The sequence below is a fragment of the Carassius carassius genome, chromosome 36 (assembly GCF_963082965.1).
Source record: "Carassius carassius chromosome 36, fCarCar2.1, whole genome shotgun sequence".
Taxonomy (NCBI): domain Eukaryota; kingdom Metazoa; phylum Chordata; class Actinopteri; order Cypriniformes; family Cyprinidae; genus Carassius; species Carassius carassius.
In genome coordinates this window covers 5,274,133-5,300,361 of record NC_081790.1, presented here as the reverse complement: position 1 = coordinate 5,300,361, position 26,229 = coordinate 5,274,133, and the positions used below count along the sequence as shown (strand labels likewise).

General features: G+C 36.8%; 1 protein-coding gene across 1 annotated transcript in view; it reads right to left on the bottom strand.

The window, feature by feature from the left end:
- Nucleotides 1-26,019, bottom strand: part of LOC132116654 (nuclear receptor subfamily 6 group A member 1-B-like) — a 31,240-nt gene extending 5,221 nt beyond the window's left edge. Inside the window, exons 1-4 of the mRNA XM_059525514.1 lie at nt 25,862-26,019; nt 4,392-4,619; nt 3,054-3,109; nt 1,471-1,631 (exon numbers count right to left, since the gene is read on the bottom strand). Of these exons, the coding sequence (XP_059381497.1) occupies nt 1,471-1,631; nt 3,054-3,109; nt 4,392-4,619; nt 25,862-25,931 (515 nt within the window). The 5' untranslated portion in view covers nt 25,932-26,019. The remainder of the gene's footprint in view (nt 1-1,470; nt 1,632-3,053; nt 3,110-4,391; nt 4,620-25,861) is intronic.
- Nucleotides 26,020-26,229: the final 210 nt, after the last annotated feature.

Sequence of the window (26,229 nt, the reverse complement as noted above, 5' to 3'; positions counted from 1 at the left end):
CCCTCCAAACAACGTCTATTTCAGGGAAGGCCTTGTTTATTTCAGCAGGACAATGCAAAACCACATACTGCAGCTATAACACAGCATGGCTTCGTCGTAGAAGAGTCCGGGTGCTAACCTGGCCTGCCTGCAGTCCAGATCTTTCACCTATAGAGAACATTTGGCGCATCATTAAACGAAAAATACGTCAAAGACGACCACGAACTCTTCAGCAGCTGGAAATCTATATAAGGCAAGAATGGGACCAAATTCCAACAGCAAAACTCCAGCAACTCATAGCCTCAATGCCCAGACGTCTTCAAACTGTTTTGAAAAGAAAAGGAGATGCTACACCATGGTAAACATGCCCCGTCCCAACTATTTTGAGACCTGTAGCAGAAATCAAAATTGAAATGAGCTCATTTTGTGCATAAAATTGTAAACTTTCTCAGTTTAAACATTTGCTATGTTATCTATGTTCTATTGTGAATAAAATATTGGCTCATGTGATTTGAAAGTCTTTTAGTTTTCATTTTATTAAAATTTAAAAAACGTCCCAACTTTTCCGGAATTCGGGTTGTATATGCAAAGCAATCTTAGTATATCAATTTGATATAAAAGCCACAAATCAACATGAAATATAATTTACAACAGTATCATTTTAGTAGTGGTTCTAATTAATATTTTGAGTTTTTTACTTTCTATTTAATTTTTCATTTTCTTTAAGTTTACTTTTTTATATGTCTATATAATATTTATTAGGTTTAAAAATATATATATTAGTTTTTGCTTATTTAGTTATTAGTTATTTTGTTATTTTAGAACTTCAACTTAAACTAAACAAAAAAAAGGGAAATGTTGCCTAGGCAATCACATGATATAAAATAATTTGAATTTTTCAATGTTTTATTTCAGTTAACCTTTATTTTAAGTAAAAACTAATTTTGTTAACAATAATACAAAACAAATAATAAAAACAAACAAAAATTGAGTGAATTAAGATTACATTTGGTTGGTTGTAGTATGTGATTAGTTACTAACACAATTATTAAATGTTCATCAAAGATTATGAAAAAAAAACACATTTTGTCTTTGGAATAACATGCACAATTCATTAAAATATATATATATTTTCAAAAAGTTAAAATAGCATCAGTTTTAAGCATTTCTTTATCTCATTTCAACTCTTTGCTCATGTTTGTTAAAGCATGAAGTATTACAAATATTACCTTTTTTGAAAGATTATGAAAAGAACTAACATTTGTGTCTTTACAATGACATACACAATAAATAAATTAATAAAAAATAATAATAGCATCAATTTTTATCATTTCTTTGTCTTGTTTCAACTCTTTGTTCATGTTTGTTGTAGTATGTGGTTGGTTCCTCAATTCAATTCAATCAAAGCCATTTGTCCCGGCAGATGAAAAGGACAGGCGCAGGTCAGCGCGTCCGTGTGTAAACACACTGAACATCTCCTTCGGGTCACACCTGGTTGACAGCGTGGAAAAAGATAAGGTCTGACCGCCCTCGGAGATACTGTTGCCAGGTGAACTGTGGTTACTGTAGCCGTGGCTCCACGAATCAGATAGTTCAGCTCCTTCTTTAAACTCCCGGCCTGACATGATTCGTTCAATCTCCTCCAGAGAGATCTACACAGAGAGAAATGGAGAAAATCAGTGATGAATGCAAGCCACAGAGAGCAAGCAGAACGTCAGTGAGAAATAAAGGATAGAGATTGGGCAATAGTGGAGCGGTTCGTTGTGAATAAAGCTGAAATTGAACATGAAGAACTCATGTACTCGTACAAAAGTAATAGACTAAATCAATAGCAACAGAGGTGTCTGGATATTATTTGCTACTGTATATACATGCTTTTAAAAAGAGAGAAAGGGAGAGAGAAGGAAAGGGTTTCTGTTTATATCAAACAACAATTGATCTCCTTAATTTGTGGCCTTCACAATCTCCCTCAGCTGTGTGGAGAAGAATGAACGGCTGAATCAATTCAATCTATACACTACAGGTTTGGGGTAGGTAGGATTTTTTGAAATACAAATCAAATGAAAAAATCTCATGCTCACTGAGGCTGCTTTTATTTGAGCAAAAAGACAGTAAATGTATTTTAAAAGACAGCAATGTTGTGAGACATTATTACTAATTAAAAGACGTGTTACTATTTGAAAATGTATTCCTGTGATGCATCATTACTCCATTCTTCAGTGTCACATGATCCTCCAGAAATCATTCCAATATTAACCTTTCGGATTATTATCCGAACAATGTTGAAAATAATGGTGCAACTTATATATATATAAAAGTGACGTGACATTCAGCCAGAATTTGTGCTCTGCATTTAACCCATCCGAAGTGCACACACACAGAGCAGTGAACACACACACACACACTGTAAGCACACACCCGGAGCAGTGGGCAGCCATTTATGCTGCGGCGCCCGATGCCTTGCTTAAGGGGTCCTAAGTCGTGGTATTGAAGGTGGAGAGAGAACTGTACATGCACTCCCCCCACCCACAATTCCTGCCGGCCCGGGACTCGAACTCACAACCCTTCGATTGGGAGTCCAACTCTCTAACCATTAGGCCACGACTTCCCCCGTGTGCGTGTGTGTGTGTGTGTGTGTGTGTGTGTGTGTGTGTGTGTGTGTGTGTGTGTGTGTGTGTGTGTGTGTATATATACACACACACACACACACACACACACACACACACACACACACACACACACACACACACACACACACACACACACACACACACACACACACAGTATATAGATAGATAGATAGATAGATAGATAGATAGATAGATAGATAGATAGATAGATAGATAGATAGATAGATAGATAGATAGATAGATAGAAACACACACATGAGAAAGCACTAAGGTTAACAAAATCATATTTCGTTTTTCTTTATAAGGGCATACCATAATTTAAAGCATTCAAATGAAATATGGACAACACAAAGGAGATTTTTTCAGATTTAGCTCACTTCTGGGGACTAATTTGTCTTCAAACTATAGCTATGAAGAAAAAACAACAGCACACAACTGTCTAACCTGTACAGGTCCAATCATTTTATTCCTCCCTCCTGGCATCCTGTCCTCTCTGATTGCTAAAAAGAGATAAAAATGTTATGTTTTGTACTGCATACTTCCATACTACAAATACTCTTTCTACAACATTTACTGTGCATAGCATTTTTGTACTAAAAACCTGGATGATTTGTTATTATTTGCCAAAATGTGCACAATACAAGAGAGCACAGCATAAATATTACATCCAACAATGCAATTCACTCACATGTTCAATCCGATTAATTCATCAAGATTTTGAATGCCTCTTTCTTGACTGATTTCTCAATAGGATTGCCAATTATATATTTTAATTAAAATTGATTAAAAAAATTAACCACATTCATATACCTACATGCAATGCATTATACAGTATAAAAGCAGGTTGCTAGTATTGCAAATCAAATATTACCAGAGGAAAGGAAGAGGAAGCTGGTGTCTGATAAAGCAATAAAGACCAACAGCTCCCTCTGGTGCAGACTGCAGGTAAGTATAGTGTTTTGAGGCTAAAGTGTAGAAATTGTAAATTATTTAATGTTTATGTGTGTGAGATAGTTTAGCCCAAAGAAACAGACTGAGAGGGACATCATGCTGTGGATCAAGAAATCCGTTATCAGCGAAGCAACCCAGATCATCTATCTGATATCTGTGCATTTTTCTTCAGGCATGCCTAATCAAACCCTGATCTATATCTCTTCATTTACATAATTCATAAATCAGATATCTGCTTTTAATGAATAAAATATGAAAAAGTGCATAATCCTCGAACATTTTGCTTTTGTGTTTATACAAAAGACATGCACTGCATAATTAGTGTGAAATTGTAATTCTGAATAGATGTGTATAAAAAAAGAAGAATAACACAGGTAAAGTTAAGAAAAAAATAAGGCCAAGGAAAAAGATCAAAGGATGTTTTTAACTGATTAATAGCCAAGTTTTAAAGTTTTAAGGTCTTATAATATTTTTAGCATCAAAAACGGTCATGGTTATTTTTTTAACTTTTAGACAATTATAATGATGATTTTCATTTATATATAAATTATCCTATTTTATAATAAATCTGAACTTGAAATATATTAAATTATTATATGATATTATTTTAATATCAATATTTTATTAATTCATAACTTATATTCTTTTTAATAAACGTTTTATTTTTATTCAAATTTTTATTTGAATAATAAATAATAGTAACCTTGATTTAAACAGGTTTATCACTGCATTTCTGAAGCACAGGTCTGTATGTAAACATGTTGGATTTAATCAGGACCATAAATGCTGGTTTGAGTTATCATCAGCTGTGTGTCTGTGTGTTTGGCTCACCCTTGCGGTTCATTCCCATCTGAAGGCATTTCTGCAGTCTGCAGTACTGACAGCGGTTGCGTTGCTTGCGGGACATCTGGCAGTTCTTGTCTCTGTTGCAGCGGTAGATGCGCTTGTTGCAGATACTGCGTTTGAAGAAGCCCTTACAGCCCTCACAGGAAATGATGCCATAGTGCAGCCCGGACGCCCGGTCACCGCAGATCAGACACCAACGCTCACCACCGTCCTCTACAGAGAAATCGATTTCATTACACGCAAATGAAATAGTTAGGCCTCGTTTTGCTTACTGAAGTTAACATTTCTTAAGTATTGGGGACAAATTATCATTAAAGTCCAAAGTAATTAATATCAGCTTTGTATAAAAGCAATAAAAATCAATGGTAGGCTATGCTGACCACTGGTGAACAGATTTAGTAGATAGTCTAATAAAAATAATACCTTAATTATAATCTAAAAATGTAACTAATGAAATAGATAATTACTTGAATGTTGATTTTATACATAAAATCATTAATGAAATAAAATACAATCTAAAAATAATAAAATAAAACAGTATATACTGTAGTAAAAAAATGCACTACGTAATGTTATTTAATACATTATTAAAAATTAAATAAAATTGAATTAAGAAAATTTAAACAGAAAATATATGAAAGTAATACTATGTATTTAATTATTTTTAATGTATTATTAGAATAAAATATTTATATTAAATAAATAAATATTCAAATGTAAAAAAGAAAAAAAAAATACATTAAAATACTTTTTTTCATGCTATTGTAATTTTTTAAAAATAAAATAAAATGAAATTAACATATCACTTACAATGAGCTTTCCATTGATATATAAGCCCATTCCATTGATGTATGGTTTGTTTGGATAGGAGAATATTTTGCAGAGATATAATTTGAAAATCTGGAATCTGAGGGTGCAAAAAAGAAATAATAATAAAATAAATTATTGAGAAAATCACTTTTTAAATTATCTTAGCAATGCATATCAAAAATGTAGTTTTTATATGTTTACGGTAGGAAATTTACAAAATATCTTGTAAATATTACAGTATGACTATAATGCTATTTGAATATTATTAAAATAAAATAAAACTATATTTAAGTTATGATAAAACTCAAAATATATTAAAAGTAATAAAATTTATTATTTTGTTATTTTAATACATCAGTTAAATAAATATTTTAATGAAATGCTTTCAAAAATTACAATATTTTAATACATAAAAAAAGATAAATAGTTTAGATTTTTTCCTGACATATCAGTTAAAAAAAATTAAAAATAAACTGAGCATCAGTCATTGGGATATAAATATATTCGCAAATATAATCTGACAAAATAAATAACGTTTTCTGTTAATTTTATGAACAGGAAGAAAATAATGACACACAGCTATTTCTGTGACGTCTGATAGTAGGTTAATCTGAGTTTACTGCGCTGCTGAAATCATTGTAATCACAAACTTATAAAGTTCTTATCTAAATCTCAGCGCAACAGACAGCAGGGATACATGACTAAAGTGACATACGCGAACGCCAGGAATCTTCTGCAGTCTCACTGTGCGTTTGAGATGACTTACAGCATCGTGCAGCGTGACCCAGATTTCACTACAAACCAAAGAGACACAGAGCTGGCAGGACGGGGATGGGAAATATAGAAAGAGAGACGATTGAACGCAATCTATATTTAAACAATATTACATGGCCCAACAGCTGAACTGATATTCAAACAAACAGTAGTCAAAATTTCCAGGAATATGTCCAATCCCACACAGGGACTTTGTAATGATTCTCTAAATGTATCCATGATAGTTTTAAGCACCCAAATGAACTGATTCACAGGAATGAACCGGCTAATCTTGACAGATATGTTGGTTGCTCAGAAGTGCTGGTGAACTGTAGGGGGAGCGGAGTGGGGTCATGGGAAGGTCTTCTAAAAGTCTGACTGTCATAAACAGTACCGAAAGCACTCAACCTAATCCTGAACTCTAAACCATTTTACAACCCTCAAGAAGGCTGTGTGTTGTAAGGGCACAGTATTGTGTGGATCAAGTCAATCACAGGTCAAACTTTATGGCAAACGGGAACTATGGAACACACATTTTTAAAAACAGGATGACACATGAAAACACACACACACACACACACACACACACACACACTTCCTCTCACTCAATCTAATGAACCCAATGTACAAATAAAGGAAAAAAAAATAATTAATTAAAAATCACCCACAGGCTAAATAACTTCAGATTCTGACAGACAGCAGGGTAATTAACAAAACAATTCTAATGCATGTCATGAAATTAATTTAGCCATATAACTAGAGCTGCAACTAACGATTATTTTTTCTGTCGACTAATCTATCGATTATTATTTCGATTGGTCGACTACTCTAACGATTATTTTTATTACAATAAATAATTAATCTAATGTTCTTTTTTGATTAGCTAATGAATCCTTTGGATAACTTTACAAAAAAATATAAGTACAACTTCTAATATAATATTTCAATCTTTATTAATTTTCAACCAATGTGGTTGAAGTTTTTACAGTATACAAAAATAAAGAGGCAAAGAAAATTATTTTACTGTGGTAAATATGAGTTTATGATAGCGTTTATAATTAAACCACAGTAGCCACAAATTTACAGTTGTCTGAGACGTCATGAAATGTTCTTTAGCATCACAAACCATAAAATGTAGTCAGGGTTCTGCTATGGTTTAGCCCAGGGGTAGGCAAGTTCGAATATATATATAGGCATATATATTGCTGGGGGGGGGGGTCTGCGGTCTTGGGTGACGGGATGGGGGGCTTATGATATTAGACTTCGTAGCCTATAATAAAAGATAATGAATTTCAAACCTTAACTAAACATTTTTATTCAAAGATCAACCGTCAACCAACTCAAATCAACCATTACTCTTTAGTCTGCCACAAGAAACAACAACATTAAAATCATGAACTCAAATGTCATTGTAAAAAAAAAAAAAACTAACAAAAAACAACAACTATGACTGTTGTAAATCAGACCTTTCTGTAACGCTAACGCTAATGAGCTTAAACTTATTTTGTTGTACACAGTGCCGCGAACTGTCAATCACTCCTGTACGCGTGCATCACTGTCCTCCTCGCAGCTGCAGCAACTTGCGCTCTCTTCATCAAGATGATTTAAAACAAAAAGGTCGTATTGTCTTTGTGCATATAGATTAATTAGATAAATGAATATCTAAATTCGTGCCTAGCCGCCTACGGTATTTTTTTAGAACTTAGAAAAAAAAAAAAGCTGCAGCCAATGAGCAGCCGGCGGGGGCTGGTTGCAGGACGACTCAACCTCCGCAGACAGTTTTTAATGTTTATCAGACAATAAATACTCAAGATTTTGCTTTAGTGTAATTTTCGAGACAATTAGGGCCAGATTCGGGATTCGGGACAACAGTTTAGATTTCGTGATTGTCCCGACTTGTCTCGTCACCCCACCTGAAAGAGCTACTGCATTACTTCATTAGCTTGCGTCTGACCTGCAATGATATCATTCAGGCTTGGTGGGATGTTAGCCAGCGACTCATCTGATTCTGACTGTGTTCTTTCAGTACTCAGAGTCTGAAGTCATATCAAGTGTTGTTCACTGTATTTTAATTTTTACTGAGCAGAGAGTGCGCGTTTCACACATACCCTCCGGCCACGTAGAGTTGATACTGACAGCGGCAAAATCGACGCATGCGTTTTAACTTGTAAAACTCAAGGGTGTATGGGTAATGTAGTCTCTGCTCTCGGTGGAATGAATTAGGAAGCTTACATTGTGAAGGGCGCTATGAGAGCCTCTAAAACCTCTATTAAAACAGATGTCCAAATGAGCGTACCGGTACGCTAAAAGCAAGTTCTGGGCGAACGGAGGGGTGGCTCAAGAGCTATATTTAGAAGTGGCGTTACTGAGTACCGGTGCGTACCGGACCACTTAAAGCACTGGGTTTAGCATGGTTTCCAGAGATCTGGAGCTGATTCGGGGTAGCTCGGTGGTTTGTGACTGTTGTCTCGCGGCGTCAGTCAGTTAAGGGGCAGTTAAGGGGCCGTTCACATATTCACAAGTTTGTTATTTCCAATGTAGGCCCGCGGGAATGCGCACTCATAATGGAAGCGACGTGGTCGCGACGCGCATGCGAAAACAGGCAAAACAGGCACCGCATCGAGTTAAAAACATCTCAACTTTTCAGAATGCCGGAAGCGCACCGCGGGTCATGTGACAAAAACTAATCAGCTTCATCCTTTCCCGTAACAACGTTGAAAGCTCAGCTAAGATGAGGGAACAGCTGATCATAGCTGTATATGGATTGCCATTTTGAAATAAATTTAGTAGCAGAGCTACTGCAAGTGATTTTTAGTGCTGCAAATCCATTTATCCTTTGCTGTAATTTCCGCGTCTTCATGGAAAGAGCGTGTCATGGTTGCTTAGCAATGGCAGACGCCCCAGGTGCGCGTTTTTAGGCGCGATATGTGAACGTCCCAAACGCGTGTTCGAAACCCGCGCCAACACAGACTTACTTTATTTTTTATTTTATCCTTATTTCAGCCGCTAAGGGTGATCATACCAATAACTTGTAATCTTTTCAAGAATATCAGAATCATGCAATGAGCAAGTCTGCGTTTATAAGACACTTAATAATATCACATCAGTTTGTGCTTTTAGAATCGCCGAATCTGCTGCGGTCGTTCCATCACATCTGCAGCAGAGACCTGAATCAGGAAGTTGGTCCCCAGATCACACGGTAACCAGTTAAACCGTAACACCGGAGAGCGCCAGGATGTTTTCCTCTGAGGTGCTCGTGCATCGCATTTGTGCTGCCGTGGTACACCATATCGGTTTTGCAAAGGGAACAAAGGGCCATTTTATTTCGCCTCTGTTTAAAGTATTCCCATACTTTTGATAACAGTGGTCTCTGTTTTTGTGATAGAATGCAACTTTCTCCATTCCCAGTATGCCATTACGCGAGATGTAAACAGTGTGACGCGTCGACGCATTTCACGCACGTCGACGTATTTTTGTAGTTGACGTAATCGATGACGTCGACGCGTCGTTGCAGCACTACATATAACTGTTCAAAGTTTGCACACTTAAATCAGTATATAGGATCACGTGACACTGAACACTGGAGTAATGATGCTGAAAATTCAGCTTTGCATCACAGGAATAAAATATATATTAATCATAATTGTAATATATTACAAATTATATTACATTATATAAAATGTAAAAAAAAGTTATAAATGTGTTCAAATAAAAACAGTTATTATAAATTGTACAAATATTTAACAATATTACAGTTTTTATCAAATAAATGCAACCTTTGCATAATGCATTCACATGTAGTTTAAACAAAGCGTGCACAGTGCATACTGCGTATTGAGTAAGCTACTCCTCCTCTCTGAACAGGCCTTTGATTCTGCTGATCAGAAGGAACAGGCATTTCACAGTCAGCGTGTAATGATGATGCCGGCCCATCTAGTTCACTTCACAGCACCAGAGGAAACAGCAGGAGCAATATATCCCTTGATTTCCCTGCATCTCTCTATCCCCCGTTCATGCTGTTCTAGATCTGTCAGTGTGTATTACTGCCTCCTACATTTAAAAGCAATGGAAATCACAAGCCTTCTGTGTCTTCTCACTATCTTTATATATCACTCACATATTACCAAACCAGTGAAAATATGAAGTTATGGCTTTAGAAGAAGAAATTGACCAGAATATCATGATTTTAACCTCAGCCATGAGGTTGTAAGTATGAAGACTGGCAGATCTGAGGATAATGATGTGGAGGGTTAAAAATTGACATTTGTTTGTATTGGTTTCAAACAACTGGCTGAAACTAGAAGGCTGACTAAATAACAAGCAAACCATTGCACATGCTAAAATTATAGTGATACTAGTGATAAACTTCCCGATGAGTCCCAGTAAAATCCCAGTTAAACTGGACTATATGTGGTTTTATTAACAAAGTTCGGGAGGAGCACGATCAGATAATCATCCAATTTGGCACAGGTGCATCTCGTTTAGCTAATCATCTTAACTAGCACACAAGCGTATATATATCCAGTCTTCCTACCTCCTGTCCCACAACAGTTTTTCGGCATGGACGTTTTGTCAGCATTCGGTTCGCGCTGTCTGTCATCTTATCACAGGCCCAATCTTCCTTCCGATGAAGATATCTATACCGGGGATTTTTCAGATCTGCCGCTTTTTGCACTCCTACCCCGCCAAACACGGCCGCTGAACACCAACAAGCGTCATCGCGTCAGCAGCACTTCTCGCCAAGCCACATGTTGTGGCCAAAAGATCATGCAAATCCCCGAGCTCGCCTCACTCGACAACACTATTGTCCCGCCAGGACCGGGCTCTCTTATAATGCTGGATCGCACCAGCAGCAGGCTTTCAACCAGCCCGGGCCGTGCCCCAGTTCTTCGGCCGTGGCGCAGTTCGATGCTGCCTCCACTAGCGGCGAAGACTGTGCGTTGTAGTCAGTGTTGCCAGATTGGCAATGTCCAAGTATCGTACCAGAAGTTCAAAATTATCGTATTTGGAAGAAAATTATCATACACGAGTCAAAAGAGTTATTTATCTATTCTAAACCAACAACATTTTGACACGACCTGCAAATTACCACAATAGAGGCGTATTGTTGGACGGAAGCAGTGAGACAAAATACTATCCCATTATTTTCAGTGACTGTCTGCGTTGCGGTGCATATTAAAACATATTAAAATGATTTTTAACACTTTCTTTGTCGCGTCCAGTGAAGAAGGAGTTTAGCTGTTGCAGCGTGATGCAGTTAACATCTGAGCCACTGTCACTGGAAGACTGCGTGTTGCCAGATGTTGAAGGGGTTCTTGCTGTCATGGACCGCAACTAGTGCTCGTTGGCTTTAAAGCACTCTCCTACATTCTTAACACACCCTCAGGTGCACACGAACACATTTAGAGTGTCTGTAATGAGCCGATTTCGTGTATGAGTAAAGAAACCCTATGACTGCAACTACCATCATTTAAATATTCATAAAATTCTGAAATTATCGTACATTACTGGATATTTTTCATTATTGATCGTACATCGTACAGAGGTAAACATTATCGTACAAATACGATAATTATCGTAAGTCTGGCAACACTGGTTGTAGTGATGTGTCGTTCGTGAAAGAATCGTTTTTTGAACTAATCTTTTAGGCGAACGAATCATTCTTGGTTTACTCTCATTTATGAAGAGTTTTCCAGAGTTGTCATCCACACTGAGCGAGTTTCATGAGTCTCAAAGAGATCGAGAGCTCTCATTCGTGAACGAAAGGACTAAACCGGTATACATGTCGAGTTGATTAAATGGATACATGTCGTTCGTAAACGCCGTGAACTGGTACATATCTTATCTTAACAAAATTGATGAGAGTAAACCGGGTCAGTTAGCCATTTTGCATATCAATCTTGCAAAATGCAAAGCGCAGTTATAGGTACTGTGCACATATGCTTGTTTACATATTTAACATACAAAACATAATTCCACGTTTAATCCCTGATTTATGAACGTGAATATATAGACCAATATATGAACCCTCTGACCAAACAATTAAAATGCTAATTATGCCAGAAAACCTCGTGCTTTGCTCATCTGAACAATTTAAATAGTGTGAAAGTGAAGTGACATTCAGCCAAGTATGGTGACCCATACTCAGAATTTGTGCTCTGCATTTAACCCATCCGAAATGCACACACACAGAGCAGTGAACACACACACACACACTGTGAGCACACACCCGGAGCAGTGGGCAGCCATTTTTGCTGCGGCGCCCGGGGAGCAGTTGGGGGTTCGATGCCTTGCTCAAGGGCACCTAAGTCGTGGTATTGAGGGTGGAGAGAGCACTGTACATGCACTCCCCCCACCCACAATTCCTGCCAGCCCGGGACTCGAACTCACAACCTTTCGATTGGGAGTCCGACTCTCTAACCATTAGGCCACGACTTCCCTTGAAATAGACTTTATATATAGAATGTGATTATGAAGACGCTAAAGTTTGTTAAACGACGTTATGACTTAACTCTGTCGGATGACGATGCCACTTTTTAACCACGAAGCAAAAGCATTTTTCATCCACACTGAAATGTCTAAAGACATTACATTTGCTTTATTGTGCATGTTTAAACCACTGAGATGATACAGACATAAGTGTCATGCAATTATTCTGGCAGGATCAATTATTTAGGGACATATTTCACCATTTACTGGCATGATTACTCAGAATTTTTCAAAAAACGCAACTACCCTCGTGTTTGGCCGCAGTGTTGTACCTCGTATTGGTACAATGGTTTACAAAACGAAACATGCTATACATCGTTTCAAAAGTCTCTGTTTCCACAGTCCATACTACAACGGGAAAACAGCATCCCAAATTTATCTGCTCTGGAGGCAGTTTAAAAGGCCTGAAGGCCAAAACGAGAGGAAAAGATGCTTTTCCAACAGGATCGTATTAATTCAGACAAGGTTTGAGCAATTGTCAAATCAGCCAACAACTACAGCAGCCGAAGCAAGCACGAAGCTACTTTTACTTGCAACACGGGCCTGCACATCCCAGGCATTCCATCCTGTTACTTCTAACCCCCTTTCCTTTTCAGCGTCCTCCAGCATAAGGCTGCCTCGGCTATTAGTGGTCAGACCGATTTTATATATATATATATATATATATATATATATATATATATATATATATATATATATATATATAAACAAAAAAACGAACCCTCTTCAGCCAACCCCTCTAACGCCAGCCCATCCCCTTTCACTCAAACTCCTTATCTACCATAGCTAACTCTCCTATAACACCCTATCTATCTATAACGGTCAATCCTCAGTTCAGCCATCCCAGCAGTGCCCGCCCCTGCAGGAGCCTTTTTTCCATATCTCCCCACTGCCGCAGCAGTGTCCGCTTCCGCAAGAGTCTTCTCTGTATCTCCCCACCGCCGCAGCATTGTCCGCTCCCGCAGGAACCTTTTCTGTTTTTTCCTCACTGCCGCAGCAGTGTCCGCTCCCGCAGGAGCCTCTACCTATATTTCACCACTGCCACAGCAGTGTCTGCTCCGGCAGGAGCCCTTTCCATACTTCCCTACTGCCGCAGCAATTCTCGCTCCCGCAGGAGCCTCAAAAAAAAAAATAATAATAATAATTTTATGTCCATTCTCCAATTCAACCTCATCAGGCTTTTATGTCCAACTCCGGAACGCTCAATCTAAATTTGCGCTGGACCCTCACTTCACTCAAATAAAAACACTGCTGACTCCTTGCAGTATGCGATTTCGCCTTCTGTCTCCTTCCGCCAACAAAAATGCGTTATCACATTTAAAAAAATTTTTTTTTAAATCATTGCGAAAGAACCTGACGTGAGATTTAAAATAAATTAAAAGTGGCTTCGACGCAGAGGAATTTGCCTACATCATTTTTTTGTAATCGAGTTACTCGAGGAATCGTTTCAGCCCTAAACTTAAGCAGCTCAAAAGGGGCCTCTCACATAATCAGATAGAGGCCCTCGGTTGTTGTTCATCAGACATAAAAAAAAAAAAATTCAGCATTTTAAATCATGTTGTTTACTCGATTAATCGAAGCCTCTCAGTTATCGTTTCTTCGGCCAAAATAAGGGCCTCTCCCTTCCGGTGCAGCAGAGCCGCAGCTCCCTTCGGATGCAGCAAGAGTCCCTCCATCAGTTGCGTTTTCTTGTCTACTCCGCATCGGACGGGGCTCCCCTCCCGGTGCAGCAGACCCATCGGCTCCCTTCGGTTGCAGGATCATTCTTCAGTCTGTCGTTCTGAGTATGATGCATGCTCGGCGGTGGACGGGGGATCTCCCTCCAGGTGCAGCAGAGCCGTTGGCTCCCTTCGGTCACAGTGGGAGCCCTCCATCCGATGCATCAAACCACGCCTCTTATTCAGTCGAAAGGGGGACTCTCCCCTTCGGTGCAGCAGAGCCGCAGCTCCCTTCGGATGCAGCGAGAGTCCCTCCATCTGTCGCGTTTTTTCTGCTTGTTCAGGATCGGACAGGGCTCTCCCGTCAGCAGGAACGTGGCCCCCTCTGGTCGCTGTGAGAGCCCTCCATCCGACGCTTAAAATCATGCCTCATATCCAGTCGCAAGGGGGACTCTCCCTTCCGGTGCAGCAGAGCCGCAGCTCCCTTCGGATGCAGTGAGAGTCCCTTCATCAGTCGCGTCTTCTTGCCTACTCTGCATCGGACGGGGCTCCCCTACCGGTGCAACAGACCCACGGCTCCCTTTAGTCGCAGGGTGAACCCCCCGTCTGAGTTATGTTGCATGCTCAAATGGCGGACAAGGATCTCCCTCCCGGGGGAATAGAGCCACTGGCTCCCTTCGGTCGCAGCAGGAGCCCTCCATCCGATGCATCAAACCGTGCCTCGAATCTTCTTGCCTATTCTGCATCTGACGGGGCTCTCCCTTCCGGTGCAACAGACCACGTGAACAAGCTCACGATTATTATGCGCTCACTGTACGGTCCGATCGTCGAGTTGCGATTTGACTGCTCTCACTATACAAAGGGAATCAACATGTAGGATCCCTCAGAACCCGGATGCTTGTGGCTGTTTCAGAATAAACATGCTTTCCCGGGATAAACGCACTGCTTTGGTGATATGCTGCAATTCTGTGTGCTGAAACGTATCTGATGGCTCGGAAGACGTGGCCAATATGGTTTATCCATTTTGCAACACGAACTGGAGGTAAGCAGGCTTTTTCTTCCCTCTTTTATTTTTATTTTTCTTTGCCATAACTCCACAAGTTTTCCCTCCATCACTTCAGTCCACACTACATGCCGTGTCACCATGGTTTCGTTATGGTTTTGCGCATACACAGTGAGGCGACCAAAATTTCTGACATGTCAGAAAGCCATCTGACCAACCGATTGCCGGTCAGGAGAGGTTAATCGCCTCTCGTTTCCCAAATCCACTTTCATTATCAGCATTTATTTGCATAGCTAGTCAGTTAACAGCTGCTCTATGTGAAATCACGCACCTGATGGAATTTACCGCTGATTAGAGAACCGGCTTTACTGATGAGATGCTCATTAATGATCGGCCGATCTTGATCGGTGCACCCCTAATTAAAGTCAGTATATTCGACAGTACACTTTATTTCAAAGACAACATTTTTCAATTGTGAAATTATATTTAAGTATGTGCTTAAGTCCTTAAGTGGGTTAAAAATGCAACTTACAGCATTAAATATGAATTTAATAAATATACATTTAATATAAAATGTATAGACTATTGTACATTTTATACATTATACATGCTATCATAGGCCTACATTTTTTAAATGTAAATAGCATGCAATTATGTCTGTTAATATAACATTAACATTAAATATAACATTAAACCTTCCTTCTGCTGAACACAAATGAAGATATTTTGAAGAATGGTGGTTACCAAAACATTTCTGGTCCCCATAAACTTCCATAGTATTTTTCATTCCATACTATTGATAGTAAATGGCTACCATCAACTGTTTGTTTACCAACATTCTTCAAAATATCTTATTTTATGTTTAACAGAAGAAAGAAACTAACAGAGGCTTGGAACGACATGAGGGTGAATAAATTATGACAATTTAATTTTTGGGTTTGCACCTAAAAATATTCTTTAAGAAAATTATTTTCATAAGTACTCACAAAGTATGTTGAAGTGTACTTCTTAATAAGGGTATTTACACTACACAATAAAGTTGCTGTAAATTTCATTTTCACACTCTGATTGAGAGGAATGAAGGATTTAAACCTGCAGAAGAACCCGGTGTGACCTGATCCAGCATCTAAATCATTGGTCTGTGAGCCAAAGATATTAGGTTTTAGATATGCCTGGTTACTCCATATGATCCTATGCATGCCCGTTGACCTAGTTAACACATGTTGAGCGAGAGAGTAGCCATAAGCAAAGAGGATTGTGGGAAATGCACCCCTAGGGTGTCCAGAACGATTAGGGGCAACATTTCCATGCAACAAAAACCTCAAAAACTCACACAAAAATGTTTTGCAGGTATTAGACAGGTGTGTTTCGCTCCCAGCTGAAGACAGAGCGTATCAAACCGTATGATATAAGCGCAACTGCCCGATGGCGAAATGTATCCAGCTACCACATCTTCTCTATTCGCTTTGATCATTTTATCTCTCATCAATTATTCCCAAGAGTCTCCCGCCTCCAACATCTCTCTTTCTGTTTGTCTTTTTTATCAGTATCTCTATTTATGCAAATGAACCCGGCCTCAGCCAATCAGAGAGCTCAGATTCACAGCATCAGGAATTTCAACCAATCAGATGCCAGCACTCAATGCACATGGCCAAATTCATAGCGGCACATCATTTGGGTCATATATAGTTCATCTCAAATACAAGGAACTCACAGTGAGGATGGTAGCTCTGTAGTGACTCATCCCTGCAGTGAATGTGCATGTTTGTTCACTATAGCAGTTTCTTCATGCGAGAGAGTTATCATTTCACTCTTTAGACGACAATCAGCTAGTCTGGTATATCTGATTAGTGTCAACATGAGGTAAGTCAAGGTAAGACTGTCTTATGCTTTCTCTTCTGATGTATTTGAAGCTATCTCCATCTCTTTGTAAGTTCAGTCGCTCTGTTGTCTGATTCAGTCTGGTTCAGCTTGATGCATTGTGACACTGACCCAGTTCTACTAAATACATTTTGCATATGTAAATGACTGCATATGCAAATGACTGCAATGCTAATAGAATCAAATTATTTTATTACAAGAAATCAGTGTCTGTACAGTATCAATAACTATTATGTCATATGATATAATTATGGCACCTTATTATATATCATGGAACTGAATGGAATTATCATATCCATGTATCATGGCATGCAAACTATATTTTATTATATACGTGTTTTTTTTTTTTTTTTTTTTAAATACTGTAATACCACAGTATGTTGATATATACCATTGTATTGACTGGTATATTATCATGTACATAGGTATTAGCTTGGTATTTCAATAAATACCATGGTACATAAAGTAAATAGTAATACCATTGTATTTGTAGGATACTCATGATATTTATAAAAAGTCATGGTAATACCATTGTATATTGATATATACCATGGTACATAAATTTAAAAACATACTAATACCATGGTACTTTTTATACATACAATAGCACTGAGGGGTTATCATGCACCGTGGTATTTAAATGGTACTCCAAAGAATATCATGGTACATATTTAAAAAACATGGTAATACCAGAGTATTTTAATAAATACCATGGTACTGATTACTTTATTCATGTACCAAATTGTTTCAAATAATATAATTTATTTTTAAGTATATTGTACAGAATCCAATAACAAACTAAAAACTTTTATATTTACCATGCTACTGAATGGTTTTTATGTCAGTTTACCATAGTATTTAAAGGGTATTCGATAGAATATCACGGTACACATGAAAAAGGCTAGTAATACCACAGTATTTTGTTATATCCACTGGTTTACTACACTCACTTACCAAGGTATTCATATAGTATTTTGAATAATAATAATAATAATAAAATAATAATAATAATAGAGTACTTTTTGGTAGGTTAGTGTACAAAGTCTCTTCCAAGCTAATAAAAATCTGAGCGCTTATGATGTATGACTCTGTACATTGTCCCATTTTTAAAAGAACATCATACGATAACAGATGATTTCCACCACAATAATAATTATATGTTAAAAAATATCAGCATATAATTACACAATCTCCCAGTGCAATCTAACACAGCCGGATATGGATTTAATCAAACAGCAAATCTAGATAAGATTTAGCATATTTTGGGACATGCAAAGACACACCTGGTGCATTCTGGGAACATTCAACGCCGTCGGTGAGTTTGGATGCATAAGAAACCATCGACCGTTGGCTGTACCCTGAAATTACCATATACTACACATCAACTCTCTCCCAGAAAACCGACCGCTCTTTCCTCATTATTACGGCTGCGATATACATTCATTGATGTCGTTGAGTTTAACATGTGAGCGACTCACTGACCAATGAGTGCAAACTGCAGTAGGAACACTGGAACATCATCTGGTAAGACATTTCAGACACTACATTTGTGACCTTCAGACATAAAAAACAAATTTTGCAGACAAAACACTGACACACAGATGTCAAATTAGCTGAGAAAACGTCATAAATCTTTCAAACCTTCACTCAACAAGCACAAGAAGGTGTAAAAGGTTTAAGATAAGCAATGCTGCACTTTTGATTTTTATTCAAAGGCTCTCTATGGGTTTAAAAAGACATTTAATATTCAGTAATATTATTGATTTAACTGCATTGACAATACTGAATAAAAACTAAATGTCTTGGAACATTCTGTATTGTATAAAACGCTATATAAATAAATGTTACTTGACTAGAATAGTTGATTCAAGATGTAGATGAGTTTGTTTCTTCATCTGAACAGATTTGGAGAAATTCATCATTACATCATTTGCTCACCAGTGGATCCTCTGCAGTGAATGGGTGCCGTCAGAATGAGAGTCCAAACAGCTGATGAAAACATCACAATAATCCACATGACTCTGGTACATCAATTAACATCTTGTGAAGTAAAAGGATGTACGTTTGTAAGAAACAAATCCAACATTAAGACATTTTCAAATTCAAACCATTGCTTTCATCTAAAACGAGTCCACTATCCATAATATTTCTTTCTCTAGAGAAATTTGCATGACTGTTTACAAGCAAAAACAGTTCTAAACAAACATGCTTGATGACTTTGATATGAGAGGATGGACTTTTTTACTGGAGGAAGCTGGAGTGTGGATTACTTGTGGAATATTGTGATGTTTTTATCAACTGCTTTAACTCTTCATTCTGACGGCACCCATTCACTGCAGAGAATCAACTGGTAAGCAAATTTCTCCAAATCTGTTCTGATGAAGAAACTCATCTAGCGTGGCCTGAGAAGGCCACAGTATTATATACAGTATTATAGTACTGTAAAATAAATAATAAAAAAATTATAATCCAAATCACCAAAATACTTTTAGCAAATCAGATACCTAGAGTCCCTGCTTGTTTGCATATTGTGCCTGATTGCTGACCTAACTTTGACTCCACTGCCACAGAGAGTGAAGGTGATGTCACCAGTGTGTGTGTGTGTGTGTGTGTGTGTGTGTGTGTGTGTGTGTGTGTGTGCGCGCGCGCACGCTGGAACGCTCTTCCGTCGCTTTACAGCTTAATTGGTTTCTCACATAAATCAAGTACTTTCTCTAACAATGTTCGACCCTGACTTGTACAGCTTTACAACAGCATGCATGCATGTATCACAGAAGGATTTGTTGGCAACATAAGATCAGAAGCTCCTGAATTTTTCTGACCCCTAAAAGATGCACTTTCACCAGAGCTTTGGAGAATGAGCGAAAAAAAGAGCTCTGTGACATGCTTTACTGGTGAAGCTAAGTACTGCAGTCTCCTTTTAATCTGAATGCTATTTTTTATTTCCTCTACATTTGAGTTTCATTCCACAATCTCACAATAGACTCAAACTATCAACCCTCTCCTTAAAATTTTTATAAAATAAAATCACAATATTAAAATCCCCACACAATATAATGTTCACTTATTCTGCATGATTTAAAAAAAATATTTGAGACACAAAACACAGAAATGAGCCAATATAGCCAGTAGGTGTCAGCTAGAGATCATGCAGAGTTTTTTGTATTTCTAAAATATAGAAAATAAGAATGCGTGATTGTACTTTTGCAAACCATTATACGGTATATGGTTGTGATGATCTATTGTGCCTGCATATTTTCAAACTGTAAAAAAATAATTTTAGTGAATTGTTTTGTTCCTGTAAATAAACTCAAAACATATCAAAAAGATTAAACAATTTATTTCTTATTTTTTCAGGGAATGTTTGCATCTTTTTTAAAAAGTGAAATCTTTGCTAGTCATTGTGGGTTTTGACGTATATAAATTAGTACTTTTTCTAAGTTTATTTGTTGTGTTACTTTATTAGCATTTATATATCATAATAATATTGTAATATTTTGAATTAGATTTTATTTCTATATGTTCAGTATTCATTTTTAGTTTAAAATAATTGTGTTTAAAGTCTTAGCTTTTTAAAGTTTTTTTTATTTAGGTTTCTTTTTTCAGTTTTAGTTTTAGTCATTTTAATAATTAAGCTTAATTTTCTAAGTTTTTTTTTTAAATTTACATATTTTTTTCAGGTTTTTACATGTTTACATATTTTACTTTGTTTCAGATTTATTATAATTAACAAAAAAAAAATTATAGTTTTAGTTTTTGCTTTTTTTTTTTTTGTAAATTTGTTTAATACTATAACTGTCATTGAGGTCCTCATTGATTTGTGGCAAATAATTGCTGCCAAATTATTTATACTTAAATACCTTAATTTTAGTTAGCTGCTTCTCCAAGCTTTTTTTCTGAAGGGCAAATTGAGTTAAATTATAAGTAGATTTAACAGTTTTGAATGCCACAAGGATGAGTACATTTTTGGGTGAACCATCCCCTTAAATTCCTTCAATAAATATATTTGCCGGCATTTCAGCCATTATCATCATCTATTTTGAGCTAAAACATTAAAATGTTCTTATAATGGACACACTTAAACATTGCACAGCAGTTCATCAAACCACACAGAACATCAAGAAAGCCTCTTCTCTTTCTTAAAACAACACTTTCTCTATCCATCTTCCTCTCATATACACACACACCCATCTGCCCAGTCCTCTCACTTCTGTCCCTAAGGACGTGACCTCCGCGACCTCTTCAGAAAGTGCCACGTGTGTGTTTGTGTATGAGTGTGATCTCTTCGGCTCGCTGACAGCTGTGGATTTTTGATCTGCCACACGCAGTGCTCCACACACACACTCCAGCAATCCATGGCATATGGTGGAGCAGAACACACACGCACTCCACCAACCACAGGCTCCTTGAAGATAATCTAATATCTGAGACGGCTGTAAGCCATTGAGTGTGATCTACTGTAGTGAATACTCGCCGTCTGCCTTCTGTGCCACACACATTTACTCACTCTTTCCCACTCCTCTGACCACTGAAGTATTTCACTTTTGGACAATGTTAAACAGGTTCAAATATCTAGGGTTGGTTCTGCTCAGTATACTCCTTGCCACTAGTGGTTAATCAAACTGTGTTTTTCAGTTATAGCCTACTGTATATGCACATACAGAGGATCTAAAAAGGTTTCGGACACTAACAATGTTTTGACATTAACATTTTTAATATCATTCCACTTAACACTTAGTGTTCCTGTAGCTCAACTGGTAGAGGGTTGTTATATCAAGCGCAAAGATGGGGGATCGATTCCCCGGGAACACATGATAGGTAAAAATTGATAGCCTGAATGCACTGTAAGTCACTTTGGATAAAAGCGTCTGCTAAATGCATACATTTAATTTAATTTAATAGCAAAGATATCAAACAAATTGGCGTTCACATGTTGTGCTAAAGTCTGGATAACCATAATCGATAAATTACAATATAAATTTCAGTATATCTATATTGTTTTGTAAACAAGAATTAAAAGATATATATATATATATATATATATATATATATATATATATATATATATATATATATATAGATATAGATATAGATATAGATATATAGATAGATATATATATAGATAGATATAGATATATATAGATATATAGATAGATATATATAGATATAGATAGATATAGATATAGATATATATATTTATATATATTTATATATATATATATATATATATATCTATATATATAGATAAATAGATAGATAGATAGATAGATAGATAGATAGATAGATAGATAGATAGATAGATAGATATAGATCTGTATCTATATATCTATATCTATATAGATAGATATAGATATATATCTATATCTATATCTATATATATATATATATATATATATATATATATATATATAATTTTTTTAATCTAAATTAATGCTACTTTTTGTATGATATTTTCACATTTTCATTTTGTGCCTTTAAAGTTTGCAAATACTGTGGTCACAGAAAATATTTATAAAATGACAATTTAGTGATATTAATATAATGATGGCAAACAAATATTTTCTATAAATAATAAATACACACTGACATTAAACTCAATAAATGTATTGTATACAAAATGTAGATAATAATTTAGTAATAGTAAATGTTTTAAAAAAATTAAATTAAAAAAATCACTCTGCTAATTTACATCATTAACTGGAGTCCATGAGAGGCAACAGAATAGACTGAAGGCTAAAAAACAGCATTCACACAGGACAAACACACTCACAGTCACATAGCATGCATGCTCACAGGTATACAAAGCACACTCACACATACAACTCACACCCACCCCACCCCCCGCCTGCAGAAGAGAGGGATGATGCTGCCCAGATGTCTTCTGTTCCACTTGGCTGATGGAAGGAAAGAGGGATCGGGAGGGGAGCTGTACAGATGTAGTAGTGATATGTAACCTGAATATCCATTTATTTTCCATAGCTTCATCATTCAGATCCAAGAACATGAGATCCCAGCCGACCCCCCTGAACCTTTGCTCATCACAGTGTGTGTGTGTGTGTGTGTGTGTGTGTGTGTGTGTGTGTGTGTGTGTGTGAGCATGTCAGCTACACTCTACACAAATTCAGGCCTAAATGTAAGATTTATGTACACTGAAAAATGTGGATTAGGATTTACTTGAAAAAAAGATAGGAAACAATTATTTAACTGCTAGTAAATATCACAAATAATTAGAGAAACAGCAAGTAACACACTGATTCTAATAAGAAATTTTGAAGTAGAAAAACTAGAAGTATTTCCTATTAAAACATGTGCCAATCAGTGTTTTAATCACATACAAAATGTCTTGTTTTAATACAAATAATATAATAACTTAATTTGACACATATATTTCAGCAATACATGGGTAAAAAAATTAAAAAAGGTAAGATTTCTGCACTCATGTCACAGATTACATGTATTATTAACTCTATATATCTATTTTTGCATCTATTTATTATGAACTATTTGCATGCTATTGCATAGAATCAGCTACTGTACTTGTATTTTCTTTATCTTCTACTATAAAAATCTACTTGCTTTACTTAAAATAGAATTATATTTAAATTCTGCATGGAAGCAGTTTATTGCATGTTGTTTCAGAATTGATTCAAAACCAGATTTGGTTAAAATATGAGAAATGTTAAGTTGACGTGCATTTAAAAAATTTTTTTTACTATGTTATCTATAAAAATTAAAGCTAAAAGATACTAAAAAACACAGATCCAACACCTTTAAAGAAAAAGTCCAGCCAAAAATGAAAAGTCTGTCTCATGTCATTCCAAACCTGTATGACTTAATTTCCTTTGCTGAACACAAAAGAAGATATTTTGAAAAATTTTGGTAACTTAACCATTTTAATTCCCATTGACATCCGCTGTATTTTTGTCCACACAATGGAAGTCAATGGAAACCAAAGCTGTTTATTTAAAAATAAAAATAATAATTTTTCAAAATAAGTTTTCCCAAGGAGAAAGAAAGTCATACTTATGATTTCAAAGCATTTTCATTCTTCCCAGGACTATCCCTTCAAAATGCAATGCTTTAAAATGCAGCAAAATGCACGGAAAACACAAACTCTCATGGAGCAGAATGAATCTACCTGTTCAACATGTCCATCAAGGTTTCTATGGCAACAAGAGGGTTCAAACAAGGGGTCATTGAAAGGCTATGTGCCGGGGGGGGGGGGGGGGGGGGGGTTTATGATCCCCATGAAGGAGGGAGGACAGGAAGTTGATCTTTTATGTGTTTATGACGTGTGTTTGTGTGTCACAACTCCCTTTCACCTACAGTAATTGTATTATTAGTAGCGGAGGAAATTTGACCCTTTGTTTTTTTTTTAGCTTGACACTTAATGTCTAATTTATATAAATAACTAAGAAAAAAAACGTTTTATAGTGAATATATATATATATATATATATATATATATATATAAGCAATACACATTGGCATCTTCTTTTCCGCTCCGTATGGTCAGTGAAAGGAGAAAGGTCACTCAGAAGTGAAAGGTCAAAGCTGTTGACTATAGACGGTTTCAACAGCAACAACATAAACAAACATTACTGCGCATGCGCGCTTTTGCGGACCTAACTTAACTTCCGGTAGACTTCCAAATAGAATCAATAACAACAGCCAAGTCCCTCTAGAGTAGATATTTTTTGATAACAAACAAAATATGTTTGCTGCATGGATCAGGCGGACTTAATGAAAATGCAAATCCATTCTTTGCCAGCAGGAGATGTTTTAAAGCACAGACATAAAGCGCGAGAAATGGAGGTTTCCCCAGTAACAGCTGTAAACAAAGCAGAGCTGGTACGCTCACACGCTGCTTTATCAGGCATATAACATGCAAATCTTGCTTCAGAAATACAGCGATATAAAAAACACCTGTGCCTCGATTTTATATTTAAACATATAAATGTAAGGGATTATTATTATTAAACGTGCAGTACATAACGTTACTCATGTTTATTCAGCGAAGCCTTTTTGAAAATCGATCAGTTTTAAAATTGTGGTGAGTTTCCAAAAATAAATAAATGTATGGGAAACACATCCCGCAGCACAACCACCTGAGCCCTCAGTCTACTCATCGCCTTGACTTTAACTGCGTTTGTAGAAGGCACTGCAGCCAGAGCAATGTACACAACACAGACCGGAAGTTAACTTAGTTCCAGGCGCGTGCGCCCGATGAAACCGTCTATAGACGGTTTCAACGGCAACAACATAAACAAACATTACTGCGCATTGCTCGCTTTTGTGGCCCTAACTTAACTTCCGGTAGACTTCCAAATAGAATCAATAACAACAGCCAAGTCCCTCTAGAGTAGATATTTTTTTGATAACAAACAAAATATGTTTGCTGCGTAAATCAGGTGGACTTAATGAAAATGCAAATTAATTATTTCAAAGCAGGAGATGCATAAAACGCGAGAAATAGAGGTTTCCCCAGTAACAGCAGTAAACAAAGCAAAGCTATGCTCACAAACGCTGCGTTATCAGGCATATAACATTCAAGTCTTCCTTCAGAAATAGTAATATAAAACACCTGTGCCTCGTTTTGATATTTAAACATATAAATGTAAGGAATAATTATTATTAAACGTGCAGTACGTAACGTTACTAATGTTTATTCAACGAAGCCCTTTGGAAAATCGATCAGTTTTAAAATCCTGGCGAGTCTCCAAAAATAAATAAACCTGGGAAGGATAATTTGAGAAACAAGAGAGCAAAACAATGCACTTTGCCTTAATTATGCCATCATGCATAATACAAGATTAAGAACTGTAACTCAATTTTCATCTCACACGGGAATCAGAAACTCACCGGCACTCAGTAATTTGTCCCGTTTGGAGAAATTAAATCTGTTGGATCGGTTCTCCACCTCCATCCTCATGTAGATGAACTTAGTGTGTCTCTCCTCGGTCCGCTTAGCTCTGCTCTCTGCGCGCTCATGTCAAGCGCTCATGTTATTGTGAAAACACCTTGCTCGGGTCACGTGATGACACGCCCCCGAAACGCCATCTGGGATTTGGAGTTCATCAGATGGATGGATGGATGGATAGATAGACTTTTAAACACTAACACTTATATAAACGTTACAACAAAATCACAGAGACCCGCGCTGTTCGCTGTCATTCAACAATTGAATTGTCAAGTCATTTTTTTTTGTTTCGTAAGCGCAGGGTATATGC